At 37.7% G+C, this 13,568-nt stretch overlaps 1 protein-coding gene across 1 annotated transcript in view; it reads right to left on the bottom strand.

The window, feature by feature from the left end:
* Positions 1-12,968, bottom strand: part of ERCC6L2 (ERCC excision repair 6 like 2) — a 135,280-nt gene extending 122,312 nt beyond the window's left edge. Inside the window, exons 1-2 of the mRNA XM_021677931.2 lie at positions 12,751-12,968; positions 7,346-7,770 (exon numbers count right to left, since the gene is read on the bottom strand). Of these exons, the coding sequence (XP_021533606.2) occupies positions 7,346-7,770; positions 12,751-12,796 (471 nt within the window). The 5' untranslated portion in view covers positions 12,797-12,968. The remainder of the gene's footprint in view (positions 1-7,345; positions 7,771-12,750) is intronic.
* Between the last annotated feature and the right edge of the window lie 600 nt (positions 12,969-13,568).

The raw sequence follows: 13,568 nt of genomic DNA, 5'->3' as shown, positions 1-13,568 counted from the left end.
GATTCATATATTAACAGAGAAAAGGAGAAAAACTGATGATCTCAATGGATGCAGAAAACATATTTGATAAAGTCAATACACAGTAACTACCAAAAAAACCCTCAGAAATTAGGAAACATCCTGCATCTGATAAAAGACAGTATGAAAATCCTACAGCTAATATACTTAATGTTAAAATATTGAATGCTTTCTGTCTAAGACAGGAATGAGATAAGGATGTCACTGCTTCTATTCAAATTGTCCTGGAATCCTATCTAGCCAGTGAAATATGGCAAGAAATAGAAATAAAAGACATAAAAATTAAAGAAGTAAAACTGTCTCTATTGGTGGATGATATATACTTGAAGTCTTCTTGTTGTATCCTCAGATGACAGAGCAGAGAAAGGAAGCAAACTTTCTCCTATCTCTTCTTACAGTGTCACTAATCTCATCCCTAATCACTCCCCAAAGACCCCACCTCCAAATAATACTATCACATTGAGGATTAAAGGCTCAACACATGCATTTTGGGGGGACACAAACATTCAGTCTACATATCAACTTGAATACATACTTCTCCAAAGAAGATATATATATATATATGGCCAAAAAGCACATGGAAAGTTGTTCAACATCATTGGTCATTACAGAAATGCAAATCAAAACCACAACGAGATACCACTTCACATGCAGTAGAATGGCTATAATGAAGAAAGTAAAATAATAAGTATTGACAAGGATGTGCAGAAATAGGAAACCCTACACATTGATGATGGGAATGTAAAATGGTGTAGCCACTGTGGAAAATGGTATACCAGTTCCTCAGAAAAATAAACATAGAAATACCATATGATCTAGTAATTCTACTACTAGGTACATAAACAAAAGAAACGATAGCTATGTCCACACAGAATCTTGTACATGATAGCAGCATTTTTCGTAACAGCCAAAAGGTGGAAACAATCCAAAGGATGAAAAGAAAAGCAAATTGTGGTATTTACATACAACAGAATATTTCTCAGCCATAAAAGGAATGAAGTACTGATATACTTGGATAAGCCCTGATAACATCATACTAAATGAATGAAAGAAGCCAGGCACAAATGGTCACAATTGTATGATTCCTTTTACATGAAATATTCAGGAAAGGCACATGCATATAGACAAAAGGCCCATTAGTGGTTGTCAGGGAAATGAAGGTAATTACTTCTGGGGTGTTCTGTGCTGATAAAAAATTTTAAAACAGAGAGAGATGGGGTTGCATAACATTGTGAATGCACTAAGTTACTTGTATACTTTAAAATGGTTAGTTATGTTATGTGAATTTCACCTCAATAAAAAAATTTTAAATTATACCTTATATTTTTATGAGAGACATTTGGGCATTTAAGGTATAATCACCATTATTCTAGTTCTTGAAAAAGTTTAAAAAAAATGTAAAATGTCAAGTTAATACAGATCAATAATTCAATAAACAGGAGCTGTTTTTGTTAGCATCATTCCACTGAGATAAGGAGACTTGCATACAGTCTTGTATATCACAATAAAGTAGATTTTTCAGCAAATTATGTTATCTAAAAGATTATAAAATGATGACATATAAGAATGGTCAAAACTTGTGCTGAGTTTTAAAATAGTCTAACAAAATTTGCACTTCTAGCCCATATTATATAAGGCAGTGTAATGCAGGAGTTTGGAGTCTGACCAACCAGTTTTATACTAACTATGTGACGTTGGGCAATTTACATAATGTATCAATAAATTTCAATTTTTTCATCAATAAAATGGGGGCAACAAGGCCTAATTAACATGTAGGCTTAACAGAAAATGCCTATCACAGAGCCTAACATAGAGGGATCATTAAATATAAGCTATAACACATGATTACCTAATCCAACTTAAAATTCATTGGTCCATTCAATAAAAACATATTCATTACCTAATACATGCCAGGTACTGTGCTAGGTGCTGGAAAAGCTTAGATGAAAGGCTTATTTGTATCTGCCATCAGTCTGAAATCCAATTGATTTGGGGGTGGCGCACAGTGGGAAAGGAGATGAGGTGAGGAAGCATGGCTGAGAAAAAAACTGATGAGCAGAAAATAGTAATATCTATATAAAAATAGTAATAACTGCAAGAGGGCACCGGTGTGGCTCAGTTGTTAAGCGTCTGCCTTTGGCTCAGGCCATGATCCCAGGGTCCTGGGATCGAGCCCCGCATCGGGCTCCCTGCTCAGCGGGAAGCCTGCTTCTCCCTCTCCCACTCCCCCTGCTTGTGTTCCCTCTCTCGCTGTGTCTCTCTCTGTCAAATAAGTAAATTAAAAATTTCTTTAAAAAAAATTCAGCAAGAGATTGATGTGAACAAAATGGCTGATGCAGAACTCAGACTAAAGGAGGCGAAAAGAATGTTTCACAAATGACAGAGTTCAAGCACTGGACAATAATGAAAAGGTCAGGCAACTGGGTATTGATTAGAACGGGACATGAGGAAACTATATAGTGAGGGAAATGTTCTATATCTTATTAGAGTAGTGGTTTTATATATATACATATATATGAGTTAAATACGCATAACTGTACACTTTCGATCCATGCATTTTACTGTTTATAATTAAAGACAGAATCATACACACACACACACATACACACACACAGATACACACACACAAAGATACATATATTCTTTTGAATTATAGGCAAACTGGTCCTCAAAGGCTACTGAAAAGGCAGAAAAGATACCAACTAGATACTATATGACAATTTAAATTAAGCAATATAAACCTAATCCATTGCTTTCCTCTTAATTCATCTACGGATTGTTTCATTATAAGAAAACTATATTCCTAATTATGATAACTCATAATTCAACCTGTCCATCTATCCAAGATGATGAAGATCTTAATTTTAACTTAATTTGTCAAATTCCATGAATTTGAGAATTCTGTAAAATATTGGGAAATTTTAATAAAAATCTAGGATTTTGCATTCATTCCCAATTTTAATTTCTTAGTCCAATTAAAACTAAAAGTGAAAACAGATGAATTATTGGTGTTGAACACATCATGGGCACAAATGAACACAAGGAAACTTCTGGGGTGATAGATGTGTTCATTATCCTGATTGTGGTATTGTAGTGATCATTTCTTGGGTGCATTTATATGTAAAACTTACAAAACCATACACTGTAAATTTATGCACTTTAATGTATATCAACTGTAACTTTAAAAAGTACATACACAACATACAAATGAATATATACACATACAACCAACAAGTCTGCTAAAACTAGTAAGACTGGCAAAACCAAATTTTGTAAGAATATAGAGCAACCATAATTTCATACATTGTTAGCAGGAATGCAAAATGGTACAAACACTTTGGAAAAGGTTTGGCAATTTCTTATAAAACTAAGCATACATTAGTTTATGACCAAGTAATTCCATTCCTAATTATTTACTCAAGAAAAGTGAATACATAGAAGATTGTTCAAGAGAGTTCTTAACAGTTTTATTCATAACAACTAAAAACTGGAAACAGCTCAGGTGTCCATCAGCTGGAGGATAGATAAACAAAATGCAGCATCTAAACAATGGAGTAACTACCAGCAATAAAAAGGAACAAACTACTTATGCAGTCAATAACACAGATGAGACTCAAAATATTATGCTAAGTGAAAGAAGCCTTACACAGAGTGTACATGTATGATCCTATTTATATAAAAAAGCAAAACTAATCTATGATATAAAAAAGCAGAACAGTGATTGCCTCTTGGGGGTGGTGGGAAGACCAGGAAGAAACAGAATTGATCTCTTCTAGAGTGATGATAATGTTCTGTATCTTTAAAGGGTTTATTTGGCTTACACAGATGTCAAAGCTCATGGATTGGTGGGTATACTTAAGATTTGTGCATGTCATTGTAAATTTTACTTCAAAATGAAAAAAAAGAATTGTAAATAAACACTAACTAGCTAATGACACATATGCTCAAGTGTTTGGGGATAGGATATATTAATGTCTGCTACTTTAAAATGCAACAAAACATGGCTTGATGGATGGATAGGTAAGTGATAAAGCCATGTATAATGACATGTTAAAAGAATCTAGGTGGTAGGTATATAGGTATTCATTGTACAATTCTTCCAACTCTTCTATATGTTTGAAAAGATTCATAAGAAGATCCTGGGGGAAAAATCAGTTTGTAAGACAGTAGTGACTCCATTTTTTGCACATTTATTTATGTCTGTGTATTCATGGACCAGTATATATGAAATATATGCATACATATGTTTATGTATGTTGTATATTCAACTGTTCCCTCTCAATCAGATAGATCCTTCCAATTCACTTAAAAAATACTCAAGTTCCTCCTCTTTCCAAATGATACAAACAAAAAAGAAACTTCCTCAAAATTCCATCCTCCTTCAGCTATTACTAGGTCACTTTTGTTCCTTTCAAAGCCACCTTTCTTAAAGAGGTAAGCATACTTCCCATGTCTATGCCTTCACCTACTTCATCTGGCTTGAGCCCCCCCCCCCCCACTGAATTCCAGCAAAACAGCTCTTGTTCAAGATACCAATAATTTCCAATGTCACTAGATCAAATGCACATTTTAAAATCCTCATCCCTTGAAGAATGTAAAATATTGAGCTGACATTTTTAAATCTGAAATGAGGGAAACAAACTTTATTTCGGATGTAAACCAAGCTTTTTTAAAAAGAAAAGTTCAATTTCATATTATGGTCAAGTCAGAATGTGAGAAGGGAAAAACTTAAGGGATGTTATCAGAAAAAAGGAAAAAAATGAGTAAGATTATACTACAGTCCAAATGGTAAATGCCAATGGTAATAAATGCCAACAGTAAATTTTCATAGACCATTTTCACCTAATTCTACTGTACTTTGAAATTCTACTAAACTAACTATAGTCCACATTTCTTCAACTGGTTTAGTCATTGTATTTATAGAAGCTCCACCTTAAATGGATCTCCCAAACCTCCTATTCATGTAGAAATTATTCTCTGAGCTATAAGAATAATAACCAGGGATGTAGGTCTCCAAGGATCAGAAAAATCCAGCTAAGTATCAAAACTAGTATAGAAACTATGTCCTAATCTTCAGAAGATAAGCCCTCAAGACTTTCAAAACACATTCAAAACATAATTGAAAGCCTTCCAAGGATTTCAGTGTGTCAGGTAATATAAAATTTTGCAGTAAAATCACTTTAAAAAATACATCATAAAATAAAGGAAATTTCTTTATAACATGGACTTCAGAGATGAAAGCTAAATTTGAGCCTAAAACATGCATAAGAATTTGAATTGTATATGGTAGTTTTAATGGGAGGAGATTCCCAACTAGTTCCCAAAACGGTCACTTTTAGTAGCATCTTCATGTTTCTGATTTTGCAGATTAGCAGGCATTGGCTAGTCAAAGAAGTGTGGGAAAAGACATTCTAGCATGGGCAAAAACAATAAAACTGTATGTAAAGATAGTCATATTAGTTATTTATGGTTATAGTTATTTATTTTCCTCTAGTATTCATCCATATACCTTGGTCACAGATGATATTTTCCTAAAGGCTCCTTTCTTTATTCTTGCCACCTATTCTCCTGAGAAAGTAAATTTGTTTATTCCATAAGCAATTATTGAGCACCTTCAATGTGCAAGCCTAGAACTATGTGCATTGCCTGGACTTAAAGAGACAAACAGTACGGCTAATGGTGATACACTATGATTATTGAAGGACTTAGTTTTACTCTAGCTTTTTACATCAGAGCTTTATACATAATTGCATTATTAGACTATTTTTTAAAGATTTTTATTTATTTATTTGAGAGAGCGAGAGAGAGCACACACATGTGAGCAGGGGGAGGGGCAGAGAGAGGAGAGGGAGAAAGAGAATCCAAAGCCGACTCTGAGCTGGGCGTGGAGCCCGATGTGGGGCTCGATCTCACAACCCTGAGATTATGACCTGAGCCAAAACCAAGAGTATGATCCTTAACCCACTGAGCCACCCAGGCGCCCCTAGACTATTTTTAAATGTTGAAATTAGTTTTTCACTTACCTTTGAGTTCCACTAACAATGGAGGTGTCATGAAGAATAAAATAGCTTAAATTCAATTATAATGAAGGAAACACAGAAGGATTTAATCAGAAACTAGACAACACTCCTGAAAAACTAGAGTAATTGTATAGTATAAAGTCTAGCTTCAGAACTCTAATCTTTTTAGATCACAAACCTTTGTGGATAAGCAGCTTCTAACAGGGCTCCCAATAATCCCAACCTGCTGGTATCCAGAGCCCTATTTAATCTTCCCCCTTAAGTAAGAGCTGAACCTAGCAATTTGCTTCTAAAGAAGCAAATACGGCAAAAGTGAAGGGCTGTCTCTTCTGTGATTAGGTTACAAAAGACCATGAGTTCCCTCTTCCTCGTGCTCTCTCTTGCCCTCTCACTTGCTCTCCCTGAAGAAGCATGCTGCCATGTTGTAAGAAACTCCAGTAAGAGGCCCATGTAGCAAGGAACCAAGGGAGCCCTTCACCAATAAATAGCTCATGAGAAACTGAGGCCTCAGTCTAACATCCCACAAGGACCTGAATCCTGCCAACAACCCTGTGGCCACAAAGGGAATCCACCCTAGTCCAACCTTGAGAGGACTGGTGCCTTGTGAGAGATGGAGCCAGAGGACCCAGCTAATCTGCACCTGGATTCCTGACCCACAGAAACTGTAATATGATAAATGCATACTCTTGTAAGCTGCTAAATTTTGGAGTAATTTGTTATACAGCAATAGATAACTAACATACACTCCCTCTGAAGAAAAGCATGTAAGTATACAAATTCTGGCACACATTTTAGGGAAATAGGAAGCCTCTGTGAAGTCCACCAGTGGAATTCCTAGCCGTCCAGGGATCCCAGATTAAGAAACTTCTGATATGATAAACTCTAAACAATATACACAAAAGGCCTGCAAGAAATCAATTTAACCATGTTATGTAGCTTAACAAATGTCAGAATACTTTCCTTCCATACAGTATTGCTAAGGAAGTTAAACTACTTTAAATATAATTGATATCTTGGTACTAGTATTACCAAAGGTAAAATCAAGCCAAGTTATACCAAAACATTATTTTGAGTAACATATTTCACAAATACTAAATAAGTACTGAGGATAAAATAATGACTACACACCATCCTAATTTTGAGGACTTTCCTGCCAGTGGGTGAGAAACACAGACACACACACACACACACAAAATAGCTACTATAAGAGTTGGGAGCACAAATAGAGATTTGTATATGGTATCCATTCATGTACATAATAAAATGACTGTAAGGAATTTTAGTTATAATGCAATTAGCAGAAATACCTGTACTGTTTTTCCAAGTCCCATATCATCACCAAGAATACATCCTTTTCCTTGGATGAAGTGTGCATAGAGAAACTGGGCTCCTTCCCTTTGGTAGTCTCTCAAATACCTGTTAATAGTATAAGGAATAGAGTCTCCATCTTCAGATAATGGAAAAGCAACAGCAGATGATGGAAATTTTCGGTCAGGGAAATAAGGTTTTTCCAAATCTTCATCATCAAATATAAAATTCCTGGAGCAATCTTTAAGAGATTTTACTTCTTGAAGTCTTTTAAGAGGTACTTTTCTTTCTTGAAAATCTGAATATAAGATGATTGCAAATGACTTCCCATTTTCATCCATTGTGATAGATTTTATGCTTGCTTCACAAAGTGTGCCATTATCTGGAGAAGGGGCAAGACATCTTTCTCCTGGATGCCATATGTCTGTAATAATAAAGAAGAAAATAAAATTTCCAAATTTACCTTATAAAGTAACCCCCCATTTATCCACCGCTATGAGAAAAAAAAAAATGTACCTCACACGAATACCCTTTCCAAATTACTGAAACAAGCTAAATTATAACATGTATAGATATTCTCCTAAAACATATTATCAGATGTTCTCCTATAATAAGCAGAATAAAGGATATATAATTTATTTCCAGTGATTCTCACCCTGGCTGTGTGTCATAATCTCCTCATACATGCTTGGACACTACCTCTGTTGATTGTGGTTCAGTGGCTATGGGCCATGAGCATCTGGTTTTGTGACTTTGTTTGGTGGATACTGTTGAATTCAAAGGGCCATTCTGATTCACAGCCAGGGTTGAGAACCACCGATTTAGATATTCATGATGATTCGTGAACATTATGTATATTATTCATGATATGGTAGACTAATAGTAAATGGGACTTGATAATGAGCAAGCTAAAATCCTCTAGACAGCAATGCTTTTGTGATTCTCCTGTCTGCTTTTTCCCATCTCCTTTCTCTGGAGACAGCTGTTACTTCTTGTCAACATTGCTGCTTCTTTTAAAAAAAAAAATTTATTTTTCATTTTTTTCTAGTATCACTGCTTCTAAACTGTTCCCTGAACTTGTATACAACTAACCAAGGGAATCTCTAATCCAACCACAGAGTGATGCCAGCTTTGTCACAGCTTTTTTCCCTTCTATGTTTTAAAGGCTTGCAGTTCTTTAAAAAGAGATGAATTCTAAGATCTCTTTTATGCTAAGATTTTATTATTCTTTGAAAAGTCTGACCCTTTTCTCTGTATGTATTTATTCTGTGCTTAATTGTACAGCTTTCAATTTTACTTTCTTTTTTTTTTTTAAAGATTTTATTTCTTTATTTGACAGAAAGCGAGTGAGAGAGCACAAGCAGGGGAACAGCAGAGGGAGAGGGAGAAGCAGGCCCCCCACTGAAGCAGGGAGCCTGATGCGGGACTCGATCCCAGGACCCTGGGATTATGACCTGAGCCGAAGGCAGAAGCTTAACCCACTGAGCCACGCAGGCACCCCGTCTATTTTATTTTCTATTCAGAAAATATAGCACTATGAACAGGGAGGGGAGTATCTTTAGAGCATACAACTAGTATAATTAAAAGATACCAAATAGAGGAAATTAAGTAAAAATAATTTTCTAAATGGAATTTCTTATAGCAAGAATTACAGAGGAGTTGTATGGCTACAGATGTAAAAATACTAGGAATTATTTTTCTCACATATTTCTTATTGAGATCAGATGACCATTAGTAGTTTCTTAGGGTTTTTCCGATGATTTCTTGTTAGGTTTTTATAACATTTGTGATTATAATATGACTAGTATATTTACATTCTCTTAAGCACGAATAACTCATTATGCTATTCCTCAAAAGTAAAACCATTATTCCCACTAACTTTGGTAAGGTTATTTTGCATAACAATTAGAAGTACACCAGGAAAAATCTGTTCTCCTAATCTTTGGATCCAAACGGTTTGAGAACTGTCACACAATTCTAAAAGACACAGTTTTAACATGAAACTAAAACCTTGATCCATTGTACAGGGATAACAGATTAGTGGGCCCTATTTTCGTACCAGTACCATTTGAGCCTTAAGAATTAACCCTTATAGCAATTCTTAACACATTATTTCTGTTTCACATGATTTGTTTGCCTATCCAGAAAATGCCTTCCAATTTTTAAGGACTTAAGTCATTAATGTGTTTATTATTCAACATATACGTTTTAACACCAATTACCTACAAATATACTGTACCACACAATAGGTATAAAATGAAAAAAAAAATGTCAAAATGATATTGCTTAAACCTTGCTCTTTCCAAATCTCATTAAATCTTTCCAAATCTCATTAAATGGCATCATCATCTAGCCAACTTTTCATGATAGAACACATTTAGCCAGCCCTTATTCCTCTTTTTATATTATTCCCTACATCCAATCCATCAGAAAGTCCTGCTGGTTCTCCCTCAAAATTTATCACTTCCCTCCATCATGCTACCACCTCTGTAAAACAACTGTTGGCAAACTTTTTCTGTAAAGAGTCAGATTTGGGCTATTTATTATTTTAGTTTTGCAGGCTATACTGTCTCTTACCCTTGTAACACAAAATCAGGGACAGAGAACACATAAACAAATGGGCATGGCTGTGTTCCAATAAAACTTTATCTACAATAAGTATCAGGCTGGATTTGGCCAGGCCCATAGTTTGCTGTCCTCTGCCCTAAGGCATGCCACCTTTGGCTTTCTCCTAAATTACTGCTATAAACTCCTAACCATTCTCTCTGCTGCCCCCACCATTTTCCCCCTACAATCCATTTTACACATAGCAACAATACTATTTAAAAATATAAATTACTGGGGCGTCTAGGTGGCTCAGGCGGTTAAGCATCCAACTCCTGATTTCGGCTCAGGTCATGATCTCTGGGTCCTGGCATCCAGCCCCGCGTCAGGCTCCATGCTCAGTGGGTATATGCTTGAGGATTCTCTTCCCCTCTCTATACCCCTCCCCCTGCTTGCATGCTCTCTCTCTAAAATAAATAAATAAATCTTAAAAAAAATTAAAAATTAGTAAATCTTTAATTTAAAATTTTTCAATAGTTATCATTGCATAAAGAATAAAGTACAAACTCCTTAGTATGGCCTATAAGTCCCAGTATGATCTGCCAATACTTACCTCTCCAACCCATCTCAATTTTTCTCTGTACTCAAACATGCTAAGCAAGTCTTTTCTCAGCTGTTTTTATGTCATCTCTTCACCTTATTTAAAGTAGGGTACCCTTTTATTCTGTATCTCAGTATTTTATTGCCTCCATAACTCATATCACAATGTTTAATGACTATGTTTACTTGTTTTTATCTATCTTTCCCACTAGAGAATAATTTCCTTTCCAGGAAAGTGTCTGTATTTTTCAAGTTTTATCCCCAACATCGGCACTCAGTAGGCACTCGATAAATGTGCTGAATTTATTAACAAAAACACACCCTTGATCTTACAGATCCTAGATATCTAGTGAGGGAGACAGATACCAAAAAGTTCACAAACACGAAATCGTAGCAAGTGCTTCAGGAGATAAGAACAAAGTGCTATGAAAAAGAGTACTGAAGAAACATAATTTAAAAGGGAAGAAGATCTAAGAAGAGTATCTCTGAGCACACAGCATGTGCAAAAGCCCTATGGGCTTCATACAACAATTTCTGGAAATCTATTTGGTTCCTTAGTTTGAATAATTTCTAGAACTAAACAGATTCAGTTAAGTTTGAGCAAAGGCTGGAATCTCTCTGTATCAAATTCTAGAACAAATAGCTTAAATTGGGAGGATTTCCTGTAGGGTTGAATGAAGGGTCCTCTTTAACGTCGTTTCCTTTCCTCCTTTATTCCAGACTGATCTCCTTGCTGTTCCTCAACTATGGCAAGCATGCTCCCACCTCAGGGCCCCTGAGCTTTCTATTCCTTCCATCAACGCTCTCCCTAAATACCCAAATGACTGATTCTTTCACTTCATTTAGGTCTCTGCTCCAATGGCATCTCCTCAGAGGTGTTTTCTCTGACCACTGAATCTAAAATAGCACTCCCTGCCACTCTTTCTTTACCCTGCTTAATTCCATTTTTAGAGAAAAATATGGAATATTTGTTATTGTTTATCTCAACTTAGTTCCCTAGAGCAGGGACTTACTTTGTTCACTACTATATCCTGGGCACCTAGAACAACGTTTGAAACTCAAATACTTGTAGAACTAACAAATATTTATACAGAGCTAACATTTGAAGACATGTGTGCCAGGCATGTGCTTTATTTCATTTAAGCCTCGCCACTATCTTTTCATGACTTCATGTAAGTAATATTGTTAGTTCCGTTTTATAAATGGTGAAACAGATAAAGGTTAACCAACTTGCCCTTGGTTACATAGCTTAAAAATGGCAGATCCTGGATTTGACCCAAGCTATCTGACCTTGTAACTACCATACTGTACCATGCACACATGAATGAACAAGTCCCTGAACTGAGTAGTCCGTGCTCCTTTTAACTGAGGTCTGAGCACCACAGTCACTACAATCTCCACTCAGCAGCTTCTCTACTTATTTCAACTGCCAGGCTTCTATGGGTAGTTATATTTGTGATCCCTGAGTTATAGTGTCATCAATTCCTAGCCTTCAGAGTTGAGGCTTATTACATAAACCTCTCTAAACTTTAGCTCTGAATTCCTCATCTATTTAATGAGATCGATACCTTCCTCAAAGGAAAGCATGGAGATAAATAATCAGCATATTGCTGGGCACAGAACAAGCACTCAATATCTGGTAGTTCTTATTATATCACTTTTAATAATGAAAGCTATTAATACGGGGACAAGAAGGCATCCCATTTGACTTGTTAGATAGCCACACCCTCCTTAAACCCTCTCTTGAGGACCCAATAAAGGTTGACTGTAAGGCCCTGATTCAGTACATCATATATAAGGTCTTTGTGTAATCAAATAATGTGAACTGAATATCTCAACCTTTATTCACCTATGTAACTACAAACGTCTACCATTCGCTAAGAACTGGGGCATACAAGGACAAAGGATAAACATACCACACATTTACTGAATGCTTATTATGGACCTGGGTCACATAAGTGCTTTGCATACACTATCTTATTTCGTAATCACAAGAACTCAGCAATGATCTCCATTTTACAGATGAGGAAACTGCCCAAAGTTGTTCAGCAAGTAACTGTCACAGCCAGCACTAGATCCAGTCTGACTCCAGAGTCCAGGTTCTCAACACTGAATCCCAAAGAATTGGTGCCAGACTCCGGCTGTCATTCAGAGGAGCCACAAGGTAAAATCCCAACCCCAAGGGAACTGGCAGGAACGGGTCCAACCCAGCGCAGTAAAGACAGGTGCCTAGGCTGAGAGGCGAGCTCCGAGCTTGTACCTTTGCCGACGGTTTCCGCGCGAGGCTTGGGGGCAGAGGGATCCATCTGGCCAAGGGGAGGGGCCGGGCAGCCTGGTTGCGTACAATACTCGGCAGGCGGCCGAGGACCTGGAGGAGGAGGCGGGCGGGAAGACTGAGGCCAACGCCACTTCCTGCAGCCCTTCGTACATCGCCCCCCTGAAGCGCGACGCCAGCCGACGAGAGGGAACACAGGTGGAGCCCGAGAAGGTCCAGGGAGAGGGGAGGCGGCGTCCCAGAGAGCGGCAGAGCTGGAGAGCGCTGTGGAGGCTGGCAAGGCGGCGCTCACCTAGTCATCTCGCGTTCCGCCGGGGGAGAAAGCAAGCCGGCAAGCAGACCCCTGACCCTCCCTTTCAGAGTTGGCCCTACCTCTATCTTCCCCAGCAACTTTCAGCCCTGGCTCGGAAAATCCCGCGAGATCGGGCCCCTGAACTGTCATTGCGGTCTCGCGATAACAAAATCTTGGTTCACATGGGCGGAGCAGTCTTCCTGCCTTCTTGGCCCCGGGAAGCCGGTTAACACAAAGGTCCGCGACCGTTGCAAGTATCGCGAAGTTTGATATCGCCTGCCTGCCGTTTGCGCGTCTTACGGACAACAGAGGGATCTGAAGATACCCGTGGGCTCGCACCTGCGGCAGTCCTTAAGGGCTGACTTATAGCTGGAGACCGTGTCCGCGATCGCGGCCTGCTGCTGGCTTATATCTAGTACTTCCTCGTGTTCCTCGTGTAGCGCATGCCCAGGAACTTGAGGCGAGTGACTCCCTCCTGGAGCGTTCAGCGGGGTTGGGACACCCGCCCGGA

This window comes from Neomonachus schauinslandi, chromosome 13, assembly GCF_002201575.2.
Source record: "Neomonachus schauinslandi chromosome 13, ASM220157v2, whole genome shotgun sequence".
NCBI lineage: Eukaryota > Metazoa > Chordata > Mammalia > Carnivora > Phocidae > Neomonachus > Neomonachus schauinslandi.
Note: the sequence above shows the minus strand (reverse complement) of the source record. Positions and strands in the feature narration are given on the sequence as shown.